General features: G+C 44.3%; 1 protein-coding gene across 2 annotated transcripts in view; it reads left to right on the top strand.

Annotated features, from left to right (window-relative positions):
* The window catches only part of LOC310687037 (uncharacterized protein), a 131,959-nt gene that overhangs the window by 92,167 nt on the left and 19,240 nt on the right, over positions 1 to 20,552 (top strand). Inside the window, exon 4 of one of the 2 annotated variants that reach the window (XM_083461677.1) lies at positions 1,222 to 1,326. The exons of the other annotated variant lie outside the window; for it this stretch is intronic. Within the exon in view, the coding sequence (XP_083317803.1) occupies positions 1,222 to 1,268 (47 nt within the window). The 3' untranslated portion in view covers positions 1,269 to 1,326. Of the gene's footprint in view, positions 1 to 1,221; positions 1,327 to 20,552 lie in introns of those variants that run through there. 2 annotated transcript variants of the gene reach the window in all.

The raw sequence follows: 20,552 nt of genomic DNA, 5'->3' as shown, positions 1-20,552 counted from the left end.
TCATTACATATTGCATTAATTCAAGATTCTTTTTATCTATTCAATGTTTATTTAACATTTTATTTTTAAAAATATGTATATTCCACTGTACCATAAACATATATCACAGTGGTTTACAGTATAAAAGCATGAAACCAAATAATAAAATCAGAAAAAAGTTAAAAGCAAAAAATAAATGAAAAACAAACCTCATAGACTATTGTGGAGGATGCATAAGCCTGTCAGAATAGAAAAGTTTTCGGCACAGAAGACGCCTGCTGTATCTCTAGCAGCAGGGTATTCTACAGGACTGGGCTATTGACATTAAAGGCTCATGTTCAAGGTTCCCATATTAATTTATAGGCTACAGTACTTAACAACTTGGGTTCAGAATTCGTTGGGGATCATCTGACTCCTTATATCCCTACCCAATCACTGTGGTTTTCAGGGGAGTCACTGTTAGTTGTCCCCCATGGTTCAGATTCTTATAACAGTGGTGCTACCACCCCTTACTGCTAGATATCCATGTCTCCTGTCATATTTGCTGATAAATCTGCTGGAAGTAATGTTTAGAAGTACTCTTAAACACCAGAGATACCCCCTCCCTTCTGTGGATCCTTCTTTAGAAAATGAGTGAGTGAGTGAGCCTTTACGGTATGATAAACTATTTTGCATATTAACCTAAATGCAGACGTAAGGAGTTGACATTATCTAAAGGCAGAGATAGCAGCATGAGGAAATTCTGTTACTAAGGCAACTATAACAATAAGTATTACCATTAACTTTGAACAATTCTGTCTATATTTAAATTGAATAAGATAATGTGATTTAAATTGAATAAGGTATTTGTACCATATCTACAAATATTTAGGTAACAGAGAATTAAAAAATAATAATGAATGGCCTGGTTCCATTTTATTCCCCTTTTCACAAAATGGAACATCCAAGGTTTCAAAAAATAAATAAATGCACAGCTCAGGAATCTTGGATTGGGTTTCTGAAAAATCTGTTAATTGACACATTTCTAGGTTGCAGAGAAATCGTTTGGGAGGATGCAGTTCTCAAACGCAAGCTTAGCATCAAGCCAGAATTGAGATGTGTTTTGCAACCTCTTTGTTGCATTATCAGTGAACTAGGTGAGATTAGTTCATGTGGCAAGCTAGGCAACTTGATTCAAGAACTGAAGATCTGCAAGTCTGGGTCACACTAAGTTCCATCTAGTTTGCTATTCTTTTCCAACAGTGACCTTCAAAAATTTACAACCGGGGCAAGAAGGTGATAGCCACTAGCTGTTCACCAATTCTTCTTTGGTGATCACTCATAGCCGAGTAAGATTGTCTTCCATAAACACGGTTTTAACAATGAGTCTGTAAGTGATTGTAGAGGCCAATTCTGGATCCACACGTCCTTCCACAGTGGGGACACTGGATTCCGGGCAGGAGTTGATCACAGTGTGGATTTTCCAAGTGTGCCTTCCTCTTAGCATGTTTCTCCCTTGCGTCCTGAGTTCAAGTGTCTTCAAAGCCCATGACACCTTTGGTAAAGGCTGTTCTCCAACAGGAAAAAAGTGCCCTTTTGCAGGAGGTTTTAAAAAAAAGTGAAAAGAAAGCAGGGGCAGACCTACATGTGGGGTGATGGGGAGCGGCTGCACCTAGAAACCAGGGAGCATGGCTGGCGTCTTACAGCTAAAACAGAAACAGCTAAAACCATAGGGGGGAAAGCATTTATTTAAAAAGGGACAAACATTAGTAGAGTGTGTGTGTGTGTGTGTGTGTGTGTGTGAGAGAGAGAGAGAGAGAGAGAGAGAGAGAGAGAGATTAAAACATACAGACCATTACTATATTCGAATCATACACTTTTGGAATTGTTTTTAATATGTTTCGATTGTTGTAACACCTGGATTCCTTTGGGATAGAAATTTAATATAAATAAATAAAAATGAACCAGACTGTAGGAGGCAATGTGAAGTAGACCCTGGTAAACATCAGTTTTGACCTTTTTCTAGGCTTTGTGTTTTATACTGTGCTATTTTTGTCCATACGACAAGAACAACCACATATATTTTCTCCCCGTTGTTGAAGAACAGAGTCTTAGTCTGACTCCGATGCCCAGGCATTGCCACTGGATACCAGAGAACAGGCAAACAGGCAAAGTCAAAGTGATTTTAATTGCTTCCCCCTCCCTCCAAAAAAAAGGGACATTTACCTAATTTCACTGAACTGCCGTTTACAAACCCATAACCCGGTTGGCAGATAAATTAACATTTTGCAAAGCGTACTGGAAAACAAAATACAAAAAAAAAAAATTGCACAGGAAAAGCAATAAATCAGCACTGGCATCAAAACATATAATTTCAATAGCATTTCTAATATGCAAAGTGTTTTTTTTCTTCCAACCAATTGCTGGGATCCAAAATGAGGCAGCCACTGTCCCACCACTGCAATATAAGGGATGGCTTATTTTACAGGGCTGTGTCACAGACCACCAGTGACTGCCCAATTGCTTATCTTGTTTCCCTCCTGTGGGGGGTACAGGATCTTGTTTCCCTCCTGTGGGGGTGCAGGATCAGGGCTCCTGCCAGCAGGGCTTACTGGTTGAGACTGGCTGGGAGGCAAGCCTGCAGCCAGTCAGGACCTGCCATTTCTCCTCCCTGGCAGTGGGGCTTGATAAGGCAGATAAGGAACAGCTGGAGAGAGATACAGATGTTCAGTGTTCCAGGTGAAGGCCTGCAAAATTCCTCAAAAAATTGAGAAAAATGGGTTTCCCCCTGCCCATTCCTCTGGTGTCCTCTCACTGGCCTTCACATCCGACTGGGGTGCCAACTGAGCCCAAAGACCAGTAGGGAGGTGCTGTAAGGCCACCTTAGGCTGTGCCCTCTTGGTCCCTCAGCACCCTGATTTACACACCCTGTCACTAGCCTTTGTAAAATGAACAATCCTGTGGCTGTGGCTATTTGTGTGTGGGAAGAGAGGAAGAAGAAGAAGAGAGAAGAGTTTGGATTTGATATCCCGCTTTATCACTACCCTAAGGAGTCTCAAAGCAGCTAACAATCTCCTTTCCCTTCCTCCCCCACAACAAACACTGAGTGAGGTGAGTGAGGCTGAGAGACTTCAGAGAAGTGTGACTGGCCCAAGGTCACCCAGCAGCTGCATGTGGAAGAGCGGGGAAGCGAACCCGGTTCACCAGATTATGAGTCCACTACACCACACTGGCTCTCAAAGTTGTTAAAGTTCGATGTTTTATTGTGTTTTAATATTCTGTTTGGAGCTGCCCAGAGTGGCTGGGGCAACCCGATCAGATGGGTGGCATGTAAAGAAGAAGAAGAAGAAGAAGAAGAAGAAGAAGAAGAAGAAGAAGAAGAGGAGGAGGAGGAGGAGGAGGAGGAGGAGGAGGAGGAGGAGGAGGAGGAGGAAATAATTACTCACCTTTTTTCTAAACTAAAATGTCTCAAATGCCACAACCTTTCTTCATAGCGGAGTTGTTCCATCCCCTTGATCATTGTGGTTGCCGTTTTACAAATCTTTCCCAACTCTACTACAGCCATACCTTGGAAGTCAAACTGAATCCATTCTGGAAGTCCATTCGACTTCCAAAATGTTTGGAAACCAAAGCATGGCTTCTGATTGGGTGCAGGAAGCTCCTGCAGCCAATTGGAAGTCATGGAAACCCTGTCAAACATTCAGGTTCCAAAGAACGTTCAGAAACTGGAACACTCACTTCCAGGTTTGCAGCGTTTGAGAACCAAAACGCCTGAGTACCAAGGCATTCGGGATCCAAGATATGACTGTATATCCTTTTTGAGGTGACCAAAACTGCACACAGCATTCCAAATGTAGTTGCACCACAAATTCATATAATGGCATTGTGACAGCGCAACGGTTTAACAGTTCCTTTCCTGCTAATCCCTGGCATGGTATTCACCTTTTGCATGGCTTCCACACACAGGATCACCATGATTAGCAGTTACTCTTCCAAGGTTGTTTGTGTCAAGGGTGTGTGTCTTTCCTCCTATCGCTTGCATTCTGACCAGCCCCTTTTAAGAGACACCTGGGATTGAACCAGGGCCAATAAATGTGCCCTTCCCCTGTAAAAGTAAATGAAAAAGTTTTTCTCTACAATTTTAACAAGTTGATTTAGTAAAATCTGGTGGTTTGATTTTCATAGAAAAGTTTTTGCTACCCCCAGCCCCCGTTTTAAACTTCAGACTGACCCAAGTCCAACTGGGACCGGAGCTCAGTCAGTAATCTGTTGTCTGATGAGTCTGAGCAACAAGGTGTATAAACAGGCATCAGAGGAAAGGGCCTCCCCTCTCTCCTTGAGTCCTGGAGCCAGCCGAGATTTCAGACATAGGCTCACGGCTGGAGTTTCAGCCTTGGCTGTATCTGATGAAGGGAACGGCACACACTTAAGACCTCAATTTATCACCTCATGCTACAGTGATATTTTAATCTGAGAATGGAGAGATGGATCCAGTGAGCTGAGTTTAGAGGAAATAACTGTAGCTTATTTATTCCCCAAAGTCCAAGGAATAGCTTTGCTCCAGGAACAAGAAAGGAAGGAGGGTGAGGGGAAATGTGACCATTTGTGGGGAGAGAGCCAAAGGATCGGACATGCATTATGTGGGATGTGGGGGTGCACATTTGTGTAATCTATTCCCACCCTATTCACTTTGAAGGAGGGTGAGTGATGAAAATTGTGTGTAAGTAGAACCCACAACGTGTGTACACCCAGCGTGGTGTAGTGGTTAAAAGCAGTGGACTCGTAATCTGGTGAACCGGGTTCGCTTCCCCGCTCCTCCACATGCAGCTGCTGGGTGACCTTGGACTAGTCACACTTCTCTGAAGTCTCTCAGCCTCACTCACCTCACAGAAGGTAAGGGAAAGGAGATTGTTAGCCTCTTTGAGACTCCTTAAGGGTAGTGAAAGGTGGGATATCAAGACCAAACTCTTCTCTTCTTCTTAATGTGCTTCTCAGTGAAAAGCCCTGTGGAAAGGAAGCAGTGCTTACAGGGGAGGTCACTGGAAACTTTAAAAAGTTTATTTTGCAATGATTTGTGCACTTAACGAAGCAGTAATGGAGAAGTGGAAACAGATTAAGCTCCCTTTTCATGCAACAAAACTTCTGCCACATATCAGATCCCAGAGTGTCACCCCAGCACCCCCAGATGCTCTGGGCAGAGTGAGGTAGCTATCTCAGATCATGGGTGCTGAGGAGCATAGCTGTCAACCTTCCCTTTTTTTGCGGAAAATTCCCTTATTCTAGCGCAGTTTCCCGCTGCTTCCCACTTCTATCCCGGATTGTTAGATACCTGTAGACTGTCCCCGGGACAGATGAGGCTGCTGATCCCTTATTTTTGAGGCTCCCCAGGACAGATGAGGCTGGTGATCCCTTATTTTCAAATCTGAAAGTTGACAGCTAGGCTGAGGAGTGATGAGGGGGGAACAGTGACATATCCCCTAGCTCTTCTTCCTGAGCTCCCAGGCCAACCCTCTCCATTAAGAGGACAAAGCTGTGTGCCTTGTGCTCACCTAAGCTACCCAGATGCTTTTAGGAAGATAATGCCCTACCCTAGGTTACAAAGGGTAAAGGGTACAAAACGATAAGTTTTCCAGCTCTCTGACTCCTTGATCCTTTGCCACCTTACAGGGCGATCCTAACCACATCTACTCAGAAGCAAGTCCTATTGAATTCAGTGGGGTAAGGGGAGGTTAGGATTGCAGCACTAGACACCTGTGAATCCTCTAACCTGCAGATTCCCAGGCCAGATGCAAGACATACACATCCCTGTTTTATATTCCTCTCTTACTTCATTCGAGATCTTTGTTCTGCACTTAAAGGGGCATTTTATTATCTCTCTTTCCAGTTCTGGCAAGTTAGAAATAGCAGCCAAGGAGGAAAATTAATATGTTTATAAAAAAAGGAAAGAAAGAATGCAAAGCTTTGGTTTCCGGAATGGATGTTAATTCATTATATGTGGAGATAATTATGCAAATATCATTCCTGTGTTGTCTGACAACATGAGAGGCATTTGAAAACACTGGTTTTGTTGTTGTTGTTCTTGCTACTTGTTGTGTTTGGAGCATCTTGTGCTGTCTCCTGATGTGCAGCCAGCCAAGCAAAAATGCAAATGTATTTCCAGCTTACACAAATCCAGATGCCTTGGGAGCTGACGGATCCGTGCCAGCCTTCACCAACCATGAAATCTACTTAACTCCGTACTGTACTTTCACATGGGAAGGGTTAAGTGAGAGGCAGAGCCAGTGGGTGGCTTAAACAAGAAGATAGGAAAGTAAATGTTAAGTGGTAAACAATCCTGACTGCACAATAACTGTGGTTCTTTTAGGAGAGATGCAGGTGGTAGAATAGAAGCTTTATCCTCTCTGCTATTTTGATGCCTGAAGCAGAACCACAAACAGCCCCAGCCCCACCCCCACCAACTCACAGCCCTTAGCACCCAACATAACAGAGGCCTTCCTTATATGTACTGAGTCAGACCATCTAGCTCAGTATTGTCTACACTGACTGGCAGCTGCTTTCTAGACCTACCTGGGGACACGAGCAATTGAATCTAGGACCTTTTACATGCAAAGCCATATGCTCTGCCATTGAGCTACAGGCCTTCCCCTAAAAGAAATGTCTGTCAAGAGCTGGCTTCCTCAACCTCAGCCCTCCAGATGTTTTTGGCCTACAACTCCCATGATCCCTAGCTAGCAGGACCAGTGGTCAGGGATGATGGGAATTGTAGTCTCAAAACATCTGGAGGGCCAAGGTTGAGGAAGCCTGGTCAAGAGGCATGTGAGGCAAAATCATCATCGTCATCATCCCTCAAGGGTCTCGCCCTCCCTCTGTTGATAAAAGTAGTATAGCAATATATTAAATAACCAGCCGTTTACTTCTTAAGACATCTGGTTAGCCACTGCGATAACAGGATGCTAAATTAGATGGGCCATTGGCCTGATGCAGCAGGGTTCTTCTTATCATATTCTCAGTACAAAATTCAACAAGGTTTCAGGAAAGGATGGCTTATTGTTAAGCATCTTATCGCCTCCTTGTTTATGTTCATGCAAGATCGTGCATGACGAAACCTCTGGAGCAAAGTTTCCAGTTTATGAGAAAAGGTCTCTCTTTTCATTCATTCTCTCTCCCCCACCGCCTGCAACATATTCTTGCTGGTCAGCCAACTACTTTATTCCTCCAAATCCCATAGTAGCCAAGCGGAAAAACAAATAGCCCAGATGGTCCCATTTGATTTCAAGAGTTTGGCAAAGTTCTTAATGAGCTGGAACTGACCACCTCTGAAGGGGATTCGGTCTTATGTTTATATATTCAGATGTGTTCTATCTTGAGGTTGAAAAATAATTCCTTTAAATGCCAAAGAAGAAGAACAAGAAGAAGAGTGTGTCCTGAATGCTAAAAAAATAAGCAGGGTGGTTCATCTGGGATTAACAAAATTCATCTGGGATTAACAACATTCCTGCATGAATGTTGACACTCACAGAATTTGGGGCATTCACCAAGACATTTAATTTGTATGCCTCATATTCTGATGTTGTTACAGGCTGGGCTGTGACACTTCCCTCCCCCCCCAAAAAAAAAACACAACCACAAAAGCCTACAGCTTAAAAAATGAGAAGGTTAGTTCAAATCAATATGTGAATGTAACCAGCCCTACAGGTTTTGGGGGCCTTCATAGCCCGTTTAAGATTTCTCAGTCACAGTGCTGCAGTAGAAGTCACAACTGACAGAACTGATCAACATTCATTAACCTCCAGAGGGTTTTTACTACAATTCCCATCAGCCCCAGCCAGCCAAGCCAGTGCCTGGTTAGCTAAGATTAAACAAAACCCTAGACCTGCCAATGGAGGCAGCCATTTTCCAGGAATGCTCCTGGTGGTATCACGTATAGAGCATTTTTGCCAGTGGGAAACCCTCCAGGCTGCCCAGATTACAGCTGTTTGCCTGAAGAAGAAGCAGAGTGTTCATGCTTGAGGGAAGTGGAGTGCCCTTTGTAATCTTAGATAATGGCTTGCCCCTCCCCCATCCCATGCTGAAAATTCATGGCACTTGGTCAGCACCCCCAAAGTCACTGAAAATCTCCCCACCATCAGCGCCACATCTTTCATGGGGGACAAATGACCCCACCAAATGTGCAGTTTCCCCTGGTTCCATTGCCTACTGTGCACCCTTTCTTCAGCCTCCTTGCCTTTGGGCTAGGATTTAGTTTCCCTGTCCCCATTCTGTTCCTGTGTGAGGTTTTAATCCCAGTCAAACTGACCACCACCCCTTCTCTCAGAGAATCTGGATTGGAGAGTTTGCTTTGTTCCCTGAGCCACTGAACATTCTGTGCGACCACACCTGCTCAGCCAATCCATGCCAGAGGCTTCACTACCACAGGAACAACATCGATACATTAAAAGAGATCATTAAAAGGTGCCCAGCACCAGGGAATACTTGCCAGAAAGCCTGAAAATGGGCATGAAGGCAGTGGGTCTGCAGAGATCATTGTCAGTTTTGTGGGGAAATCATGGACTGTAGTCGCAGCCTGCTGTTTTGAAAAATGGAAGGCCAACTGTGCCCAGTTGTATCATCCACAGGGTTATCCTTGATTCCCCCGTCTACCATGTGGATAGAAGATCATAAACAGCCTTTTCTAACTGAATGCTTTAGGAAGCAGCAGCAGTTACCTTCCTCCAATTAGAACTCTGTTGGCTGCTAACCTGGTTCTTATTCTGTTTCATAAGAAGGACTATGAATGGAGACATTGTAGAGCAGAACTGCAAAGATAACGGGTGCTTTTCAGATGTGATGCATAAAAGTCCTTACAAAACCCCTGAACTGTCTGCTCCTTTGGAGCTCTGAAAGGTTTCTATGTTGGATCTGGAGGGCAGGCAGAGATGGGGCTTCATGACATGGACCTCAGGGTATTTCCTATGTTAACTCTCCCTACTTTCTCCAGAAAACTGGAAATAAGAGTGCTGCTGGATCAGACCAAAAGCCCATCATGGTCAGCATCCTGATCTCACAGTGGCCAGCCAGATGCCTAGATCAGTGTTTCCCAACCGGTGTTCCGTGGCACACTAGTGTGCCGCGAGACGTTGCCTGGTGTGCCGCGGGAAAAATTAAAAAATTCGAAAGATAGCTTCATATCCGGAGAGGCGGCCTTCAGGCGAGTTTTAATTTTAATTTTCCTTCTCCCACTTAATGCCCCACGCTCGCCCGAGCAACTTGCAGTCCTCGGTAACCACGGCGACCCGAGGGAGGGGAGGGAACAGGGAAGTCGAGGGCGGCGGCGAGCCGCGATGACGTCAGTGGGCCGCGCCGCCTCGCCCTGGCACGGTGTGAGAGCCCCGGCTAGTGGCGCGAGCTTCGGAATAAGTGGGATCCGCGTGCGTGAGACCGAGATCGCGGGTAAGGAGCTCAGCCCTGGGCAGGAGGAAGTGGGGCCGCGCGTGCGGGCCACATCCCCACAGAGAGCGAGCCTCCCCCGGCCCACCACTCCGGGCAGGTCCACTCGCATGAGGGGGCGGCGATGGCGACGGCCGGCAGCTTGCCTGCAATGCCATCCCTCGAGCAGGCAAGGAGCCCGGAGGCTACCAGATGCGAGTCCTCTTTCCCACCCTGCTCGGGAGTCCAGAGCACTTGGTCGCATTCAGGATCTAGAGTGGGGAAGCGGGGCTTGTGTCTGGGCTGGACACATTGGGCTGCCTGTGCCGCTCGACCTGCGGGGAGAAATCAGGGTGGGAGTCACGACCGTGAGGCACGGCTGCCAAGTGTGGCAGAAGAGGACACGGCCGTCGCACCTGTCCTTAGGTAGGAGCTTCTTCCGTGTCGACCTGCTGCCCTAAAGTCTTGGCTTTTTTCTTGGCTTTTTGGCGGTTGGCACAGAAGGAAGGCAAGGGGGAGGGGAAAAATTGAAACTTACACTTTCGTGCGTCCCTCCCGGCGTGGCGCTGCGCGCTGACGTCACGGGGCTGTAATGGTGGTGTGCCTCGAGATTTTTTTCATGAAACAAGTGTGCCTTTGCCCAAAAAAGGTTGGGAAACACTGGCCTAGATGAAGCCTGCATGCAGTTTATGAACTCAACAGCACTCTCCAAACCTGTGATTCCCAGCAGCAGGTGTTCAGATACTCTCATACTGGAGCCAAGGGGTTCATGGCTAGTAGCTATGGGCATACTTGTTCTCCATGAATGTCTTTTAAAGCTATCCAAGTTAGTTGCCATCACTACATCTTGTGGATCTGGATTCCCTGGTTTAACTATGCAGTTAGTGAAGAAGTACCTCGTTTTGTCTGTCCTGAATCATCAACCAGGTTCATTGGAATGAGATTGGAAATAGCAAGTGGCAAAAAGGACTGGGGAAGAAGTGGGCCTAGCTGAATGGTTTATTCTTAAAGAGGAAGAAAGCAAAGGGGCTATGCAAAAACATTTGCTAGGAACCCATATGTACCTTTCTTGGTGCATGGATGTCTACACAAATATCTTGAGTAAATACGCCCAGCTCCCTGGTGAGCCAGATATTCCTCAGAGAATGCAGGTTTGGATGTGTTGCAGATAGCATTATCTATCCAATTAGAGGGTTAGCTCACAAGAGCTATCCCATGTCTAAGCAAACTGGACCAGAGTTCAGAGCTTACTGCAATGACTGAGGTTGGTGTGGAGACAAATCTGCAGCCTGTGCTCACATTTTCCCCCCTCCTGTTTCCTGAACAGAAAATCGCATCTTGCTAAGTCAAGCAGAAAATGGAAAGGAGATGACGCTATTTTATTTGCTTATAAAGGAAGCTCAGCCTTTCTTCTCCCTTTGGTCAACACAACTCGGCTGTTTTGATGTCAACACAACTTTGACTGTATCCACAAGATGAGGTTGTGAGGCCAGAAGGAGTGTCTGTTGCTGATTTTGCCATTGATGCTGATTACTGTTGCTGAAGGAATCTAGTAGTTTACTCCAGTGACTATTTCCAAGTGCCCTTAACAAACTACAATTCCCAGGATTTTTGGGGTGGATGCTGTAAAGACAGTGGTACCTCGGGTTACATACGCTTCAGGTTACAGATGCTTCAGGTTACAGACTCCGATAACCCAGAAATAGTACCTCAGGTTAAGTACTTTGCTTCAGGATGAGAACAGAAATTGTGCTCCGGCGGCACAGCAGCAGCGGGAGGCCCCATTAGCTAAAGTGGTGCTTCAGGTTAAGAACAGTTTCAGGTTAAGAATGGACCTCCGGAACGAATTAAGTACTTAACCCGAGGTACCACTGTATATCGTGTGTATGCAGCCAAACTCAATATAATATTCCAATTTTTCTAGGTTTCTATGAGGAAGAAACAAAATCAAAGCTGGTTGAGTTTCAGGGTTTCTATCATTCTTTTAAAATTATGGTGAGACTCTTCCCATGTTGGTGTAATTTGGGTACCATGAAGGCGAGGTGAGATGTGGCTACAGGTGATCTTACTCAAGCCGCTGTCTCTTAGCCTCAGGTACCCCCTTCTTCAATATAGGGATGATTTATTAAAATAACAACAACAAAATACTGATTTGCTTATTTTTGTATTAGAGAAATAATGAGGTGCTTGGAACACTCCAAGTGTCTTGTTTAAATTATAACTATTACATGGATCACACTACCCAGCAATCATGTTTACTGGGGCTCTGCTGGAATTTCCCATAGTAAACAACATTAAGTGTAACAGGCAGATGTGCATTCCAATTAACATTCAGGGGCATTTGCCAGAGTACTGTGATTGGCCATGTAAAGTGTGCGCAAATGTTGTGTCCTTCTACTCAGTGCCATTTTTTGCTACACATTGCATCCATAAAAGCAATACACAGCAATATTAAAACACCCTTAATTAAAATACAAAGTAAAAAATAAATAAAAAGCTGATTTTTAGGATTTAGCCTCTGTACACCATATGCATAGACTTTGTGATCAACGTTTTTAAAAATGCAATGTATGAAACAGGTCTCTAGATACATAAATTTGACAGGAATTATTCAGTGTATCAACAAAATGCATTGAAGTGGACCAAAACGTAGACCAGGCTAGACATGGAACTAGAAAGTTAAGATTATATAATGAACTGTACAATTCTGACTGTTCTGAAGAGTCACGTTACGCAGAATGAGTTTGCAGAATACTGGACTGTATGTACCATTGGCTCCCAGTACGTTTCTGAGCACAGGTCAAAGTGTTGGTGCTGACCTTTACAGCCCTTAATGACTTCAGCCCTGTATACCTGAAGGAGCGTCTCCACCTCCATCATTCAGTCAGGACATTGAGGTCCAGCTCCGAGGGCATTCTGGCAGTTCCCTCATTGAAAGAAGTTACAGGGAACCAGGCAGAGGGCCTTCTCAGTAGTGGTGTCTGCCCTTTGGCACACCCTCCCATTCGATGTCAAGGAAATAAATAATTATATGACCTTCCATTGACATTATTATTATTATTATTATTATTATTATTATTATTATTGCCATTGATTGCAGGTGCAGAACCATGTTTCTAAATTCCAAAATCTATATTAGGGCAACACCTTTATTTGGCCAGTCAAGATTTCGCAAAATGTTGCACAAGCTTTTGAGCTCATCAGGCTAAATTAGGGGTATCCAATGTGATGCCCTCTGGATGTTGTTGAACTCCAACTCCCATCATCCCTAGCCAGCGTGGCCAATGTCAGGGATGATGGGAGTTGTAGTCTAGCAACATCTGTAGGGCACCACATTGGCTACCCTTGTGCTAGAAGCTAAACCAGGCATAGGCAAACTCAGCCCTCCAGATGTTTTTGGGACTACAACTCCCATCATCCTTGACCACTGGTCCTGTTAGCTGGGGATCATGAGAGTTGTAGTCCCAAAACATCTGGAGGGCCGAGTTTGCCTATGCCTGAGCTAAACAAAGTGAGGGTGGGAAGAAAGAGGAAAAAAACCTGGCTGATGTTAATACTATGAGTCTGTATCTTGGAAATGTGAACAGATACAGGCTCATAGCATTAGCACCGGCCAAGTTTTTCCCTCTCTCCTCTCCTGCTCTGTTTAGCCTGAAGAATTCAGGAGAACTCAAATGCTTGCACACTATTTTGTCATATTTTGCTCAGCCTAATAAAGGGATTGCCCTAATACAGATTTTGCAATTCAGAAACATGACTCCGCATCTGCTGTCTAAGTATACTGCAACCTCATTCCGTGTGACATGAGTCTTCAGAAAAGAATCGCAAACAGGCATTCTGTTTTTGTCTGCTGTCATCTCCAGACCACACTGACTATTTAATTTCTGCATTGATGTCTCTGGCAGACATGGGAAAATGACTTCACCACAGGTCATAAAAGTTTGTTTGTTCACTGGCATTGAATCATACCATCCTGTTTAGATTTATGTAGCTTATTGATTGGAGGAAGGATGTCACAGCTGCTTATAACAGTAGCCACGTTCCATCAGGAGATATTAAGGCTGCTGCTGCCCCTGCCAAACAGAGATCCTCCCCCCACTCAATTGGGTAATAAGGAGATATTGACTTCCTTTGAGGTCAACCTCAAATTGTAATTTATTGAACCTCGGTGCCTGTGGAAACCACAAAACAAAAGACGTATTAGCTCCACACATCCTGTTTCCAAACAGATGATGACATCCTGACATCGTTTTCCAGTTAGTTCTGTTTTCAGATTTGCAATTCAAGCGATTCCTAACAAGTCAACAGCAGGTTTGTTTTTTTTAAAGGAATAATCCAATGATGTCCACTGGGAGGAAGAATGGGCAAGGAAAACCCGCGGCCATAGAAGTGTTGGTGCATTTCCTAGGGCAGAATCTGTGGGTTCCCAGTTAAACTATGGTTACCCTATTTTAGGAGGAATAATGATGGCCACCAATTTGGATTGCTCTGAAAGAGGATTTGACAAATTTGTGGAGGGTAAAGCTATCAGTGGCTACTAGCTATGGTGGCTATGTTCCATCTCCACTTTCAAGGACAGTGTGCTTCTGAATACCAGTTGCTGGGGATCACATGTGGGGAGAGCACTATCTACCTTATTTGGGACTGAGGAATAGCTTTCTTCCTGAGTCAAACTGACTGCAGATTTAGGGAATGAGGAAGTTGCCTTGATATCCTGACAGCTGTTCCATTTCTGCAAAATGTCCCTTCCTGTGGGTTTCTGCTAGTTGATGGAGAACAAGTTTCCTTCGTGGGCACTGACAGGCAATTTGCTGCTCCAAGTATCTTAGGTGTGAGTCACACCAACCAACGGAGGTGAGTACATGCACAGTAATATATGTTAAAGTGTGGGAGCTGAGGGCAGCAGGTGTAATTTGAACTGGCTGTGGAACTGTGTTTAGGAGGGATTAGACAGGTGTTGCAGCTGTGAATGTGGGCTTTAATGGGGATCAGACCCAGGGAGCTTTCATCAGGCAGAATCTTAGAAGAGCCTCTCGCATAACTCAGATCTATCATGGCATGAGTATCCTAATTTCCCACTCTGACATCAATAATGTCTGCAGGCAGGGATAAGGATGCTGATGACATGAAATGCACTGAGTCATGTAGTCTCAGGGCTTGTCCACACTTCTGTTTGCCCCATGCGTAGAAAGTGTTAAGTTGTGGGTTGACATAGCAGCCGGCACAGCGATTTCTTCAAGTAGCTCTTTATTATGGTAAGCAGGAATAGAACTGACTGCGAACAGCTCAGCCGGCCTGTATTTATAGGCAGCCGGCTGTCAACATTGTAACCACAACAGCCCAGAGTTCCCGCCTAAAATAACAGACGCGGACCTGAGTGAAAACTATCTACAGACCTGAGTGAAAACTATATACAGTATCCCCCTGTTGGCCCAGGGTGAAACTACACTACATAACAGAAAGCATGGCTTTCGACTTGACCCACACTTTTTAGGCATGGGTCCAAGCATTTTTTTTCCTTGCCCCACTCCTTTCCCAGAGAAAACCTGCTCTTTAGCGCTAAATCAGAGCAAACATCAATCTGGAGAAAACCTGAATTGCCATTTGCTCTGACCAAGTGTGAAAGAGCAGTTTTCTCTGGGAGAAAGAAGGAAGAGGAAAGTGTAGATAAGAGGAAGTGTAAAGCCCTCAGTCCATAAACAACATTGGAGGGGAGGGAGAACTTGCTAAAGGCAGGCCATTTCCAGCACCAGTCCAGTATTGTGAGACCCCATATTGCTGTGGATGTCATGAACCATGTAGGCAGGGCCAGTTGTGTGATTTCGCACCACCTGATTGGCAGTTGCTCTCCATATCAGTTGGGCAAAAACTGGCTGAGACAAACCCACCCAACTGGTCCTGCCTACATGATTGCAGTATGAGCAGATTTATTGCAATGGCATGGGATTGCACTGCATGGGATGAGATAGAGATGGACAAAAATCTCTTTCAATTTTAACCAACCTGCTGTCCTCGAGGGCTCTAATAGGCCCTATCTAACATACATGTGGTGGCCAGGGCTGATATGAATTGTAATCAAAAATATCTGGAGGACTCCAGAATGGTGAAAGTTGATCTATTTCCAATACATGTTTTTACCCATAGTTCATCATGAACCTGCAATATAGATATAGATAGATATAGGGATATAGATATAGACACACACAAACATTTACAAAGCAGTCCAAAACACAGGAAGACAAATGAACCACCAAATCCAGAACCCTGGTAGGTAACAGGGTTCTGGACATGGTAACAGGGAAGGAGGGAACCAGCATTTTACCTCACCACCACCACCTCTTTCTGGTCTGATTTTTTAAAAAAGGATTTCCCTCTCCTTGTTTCTCTGAGATCTAATGCTTCCCCTGATCTACCCCCTGAACATCCCCATTTTTTTTGCTTCACCTGCCATCAGAGATCCAACATAAGGACTGTTGCGGCAGCAAGGGGCCTCACAAAGTCAGGTCTTCTCCAAGGGTGGACCCAGTGCTATTTTTCTAAGAAAAGAGGTGCTGGAACTCACTATGAACACACCCCTTGTTCTCTTATAATGGCAATGGCGCCCATCTGAGAGGTGCCAGAACTGAGTTCCGGTGAGTTCCAGATGAAAAAAGTCCTGGGTGGACCCATATCTCTTGGAGAGGGAACTCCAGAGCATCCTATGACCTAGGGATGCCCTCCTAGGAACCATAGGATCACATGAGAACATAATAAGAGCCCTTTTGGATCAGGCCAACAGCCCATCTAGTCCTCCATCCATCCATCCATCCTGTTCTTGCAGTAATCAATCAGATTCCTGTGAATTTATAGCTGTAAGCCACAGGAATTTCATCACAACATTCTGACATTTGCAAAGTTCAATGAAAAGCCAAGTTCACTCTACGCAAAACAGGATGCAGCAGGAAACACTCCTCTTAAAACACCCCTGTGATCTTTTCCTGTGCTAACAGGAATATGTGTGAGTGGGGTTAATGCTGACTGGTGTGTGTTTGGTTCATGCTTCTTGTCTAAGTAGTAAAAATAAATAAATCACCAACAGTCCTGCTCCTGCAGCACTAAAAACGAATAAAGACCAAAAATAAATGCATATACTGTGAATGGTTTGTTGTGAAAGAAATGAATCAATTGGCCTGCCTTATACTGTTGGAGCTGAGCTCTTTAACCAATTCCATCATTCCCATGCAATAATACAGGGGTGGGGACCCTCCGACCCAGGGCCCTTCTGTGTGGCCCTTCCTACCTGTCACAGGCCCTGCTTAGCACCCTCCTTGAGTGCTTTGGCCTGGCCTCTTGCCATAGCTGTCAACTTTCAGATTTGAAAATAAGGGATGAGCAGCCTCACCTGTCCTGGGGACCGTCTATGGGATATTTAACAATCCAGGATAGCAGAGGGAAGCAGAGGGAAATGGCGCTGGAATAAGGGAATTTCCCACAAAAAAAGGGGGAGGTTGACAGCTATGCCTCTTGCTTGCCTGGATGGGCAATAGAGACAGGTACAGTGGTGCCCCGCAAGATGAATGCCTCGCAAGACAGAAAACTGGCTAGATGAAAGAGTTTTCCATTTTGGAGGTGCTTCGCAAAACGAATTTCCTATGGGCTTGCTTCGCAAGACGACAATGTCTTGCGAGTTCCTGCGGGGGTTTTTTCCTTCCCCCCCCCTTTTTTCTAAGCCGCTAAGCCACTTATCAGCTGATCCGATCAGCAGATAAGCCGCTAAAAGCAGCTAATAGCGCTAATATTGCTAATCCGCTAATCTGTCAATGGGCTTGCTTCGCAAGACGAAAAAACCGCTAGACGAAGAGAATCACAGAACGGATTCTTTTTGTCTTGCGAGGCACCACTGTAGTGGATATGTGTGGAAACTCATATAATGCACAAATATATTGCTCCACCCACTTCTGCCCCTGGTCCCACCCACCACTGGCATGTGCCCCCCCCCCGAAGTTTTCCCAGAAGGGAATGCAGCCCTCAGGCTGAAAAAAGTTTCCGCATTGATGTACCTGTAATTACAGACCCACTAAGTCTACGATGTAACCTCCTGCTATCTTATCCCAGTTAGAACATCTCTAGCCATAATTAAGATGAAGAATCCCACCAGAAAGATTTGTCTGTTGCCTAGGTTTTTAAAATCTCCTCTCCAGTGCTTAACTGGCCAATTTTAGAAGCCTCTTCCCTTCCATTATCCTTCCCCCCTTGCTGAGCATTTCTCTTTAACCTGCCCTGCCTACCCTGTTACTGAGCTCACATCCCGGAGACAGCAGGAGACTAGCTGCAGAGTCTGGAGTTTTAAGGGGATGTAAAAGGCTGGGCAGAAGGATGAAAGTGTGCAAACAGAGAGAAAGACAGAAAATAGTAGACTGGGATGTTTCCAGAGAAACAGAATTAACACAGAGTGAAAGAATTAGCAATATTTATTTATTTTGAAAACTAGGCGTTTCAAGGAGGCATTTCATTTTGAAGACTCGCAGGTGAAAAATACCACAAAACTATTTGTGTGCAAGTGTCCACTTAAGTTGTTTTTTCAAATATTCAGGCTATAGTAAGAGTGACCCTGCTGGGAAATGTATTGCTGCACCATATAACTAATTACTTTATTATTACAAGGGATAGGTGAATCTGTCCATTTCAGGTTTTTTTGTTTTTCCAATCTTAAGTTTTGATCTCTGTTTGCATTTTTTAAAAAAATCCCTATGGAAATTGATCAGCATTTTAACAAAAATTTGTAGGCAATATTGCCTAATATTCACATTAAACAAGTCCTCTTGAGCTCAGTGGGGCTAACCTCTCAGCTGGCAAGCATAATAGTGAACTGTCTATCTCCATAAATGTACATATGGATAAAACAATAATTCTAAAGAAGATTGTGTGAGAGGGAGCATTCTTTTGATTTTGGATGTCACACCATCTCAGAAGAGACACATCCTCCCATGTAAGAAACAAGGAGAAGTCTCTTCTCACTAGGTGCCTGACACCACCTACGGCTATGTAAGCCCTTGAATATAAAATAATTAACATTTTCTTTTTTTTTAAAAAAAACCTGCTGCTGCTGCCCTGTTAATTAGGAGCACCCTTTTAATTGATCAAAAGATGGTGTACAGCTAGTTTCTCTCATTTTATACAGCCTAATTAAAAGTATTACCTGCCTGATTACCGGAAAACTGGCACAGAATGGCTATCCTAGTCCAAATCTCAGCTGCAGAGATAAAGTTCCAAAATGTCCCTACATGAGTCAATGGGTGGGGTCCAGGGCCAGATGTAGGTTTGATAAGGTCCTAAGGCAGCGTGGTGTAGCGGTTAAGAGCGATAGACTTGTAATCTGGTGAACCAGGTTCGATTCCCCGCTCCTCCACATGCAGCTGCTCGGTGACCTTGGGCCAGTCACACTTCTCTGAAGTCTCTCAGCCCCACTCACCTCACAGAGTGTTTGTTGTGGGGGAGGAAGGGAAAGGAGAATGTTAGCCGCTTTGAGACTCCTTCGGGTAGTGATAAAGCGGGATATCAAATCCAAACTCCTCCTCCTCCTCCTCCTCCTCCTCCTCCTCCTAAGGTACTGAAGGTAATGGGGCCCTTTATATGTCCAGCAATCCTTTGTCCACAACAAATTGTCGCTATTTTTTGTGTCAAATATATGCTATATGGTAATTTATGCACGTAATAGGTATCTAAAGCCATTTGCACATAACAAAATATGTATTTTACCAAAGTAATTGTTGAGCTGAAATACAATTCAGAAGAAGTATATTAACAGTGAAAAACAATTAAGAAGTATATTAAATATTAAATTAAAAATATTATTAAATATTGCTGTATGTAGGTTTTATTTTATTCGTTTTTTATCTTGCATTTTGGAAATGTACACCCAGTGATTTTTTTCCCCTTTACATTTTTTGGGGCCCCCAAGAGAGTGGGGCCCCAAGCTATAGCTTGTTTAGCTTATACGTAAATCCGGCACTGGTTGGGTCTGCCATAACTATACTCAGAGTAGATTTGCTGAAACCAATGGACATAATAGACCCATTAATTTAAATAGGCCTGCTCTGAGTAAAAAATAGATGGCTACAACCCACCACCTCTTTGTCACTATCAGTAGCTACATTTGTAGAAGACAATAAGCTATGGTTTGCCATTATCAGATGAGCAACAACAAGCCCAAGTTTGAGCACTCCCTGCACCTGCTCTGGCACGGCTGCAAAGAGATAAGAAGCTTTAATTTCCATCTTTTTAATTAAGTACTGCTTTTTAGCTTGTCATTTTACCCAAACTCAGAAAAACTTGGTTCAATTTTCAAAAACGTAATAACAATAAAAGCAGTGGAGGGGAGTCTTACAAAATAGTGCATGTTCTGGGTGGTAGGTTGGCTAGTGCTAAGCCAGTAACAAATCAAAATCAAAATCAAATCTCTCAAGCATATATAATCACTGAGCATACATACCCAGGAAGACTCCAAAGCTGTCTTGACTAGATTGCAGCATTTATGGTGGAGAGGGTCCATCATGCATACATTTAGTGAACTAAGGCACTGACTATTTAGCCGTACAGGGGCTTAAGAAACAATATATCATCACGGTCAGGAGAGATCCAGCTTTAATAATTTGCAGAAACAGGGAGGGAGGGGGGGAATACCCTTTGGACAAAAGAAGAATCTATTGGGTTAAAAAAAAAAAAAGTGCCCCTAAAAGTAGTCCAATGAGGATTAAGCATTCTTAGAGGTACATAAAGCTCATTGTCTTTGTGGGGGTGGGATGAAGAAGATGGGGAAATGGAATGGAGTATTAATTATTATTATTATTTTATTTATACCCCGCCCGCCCCAGCCAAGACCGGGCTCATGGCTGGCTTGCTGGCTGGCTGGCACGCTGAACAGAAGCATGCAGTGCTGCAACATCTTGTTGCAGGTCCCACTTGCATGACCTATTTAGTAATCTAGGCTAAGGTGGTTGTGAGAATATACCCTGATTTTCTTCTCTCTACTGAAGTCATGTCCCCTTTGAAGCCTTTTAAGAGGCCCATAGATCTTCTTGCAAAGAATCCGAGGGTACTCATTAAAAAGGCTCAAAGTCCTCCACGATCTGATTTCAGGGAATAAAGGTTTGTGATCTGCTTCATGTCCAAAACTTTGGCTGCTAGGAAGATACCTGCTGTGTGCTCTC

Source organism: Podarcis liolepis (assembly GCF_965112155.1).
Source record: "Podarcis liolepis genome assembly, chromosome: 10".
Classification (NCBI taxonomy): domain Eukaryota; kingdom Metazoa; phylum Chordata; class Lepidosauria; order Squamata; family Lacertidae; genus Podarcis; species Podarcis liolepis.
Note: the sequence above shows the minus strand (reverse complement) of the source record. Positions and strands in the feature narration are given on the sequence as shown.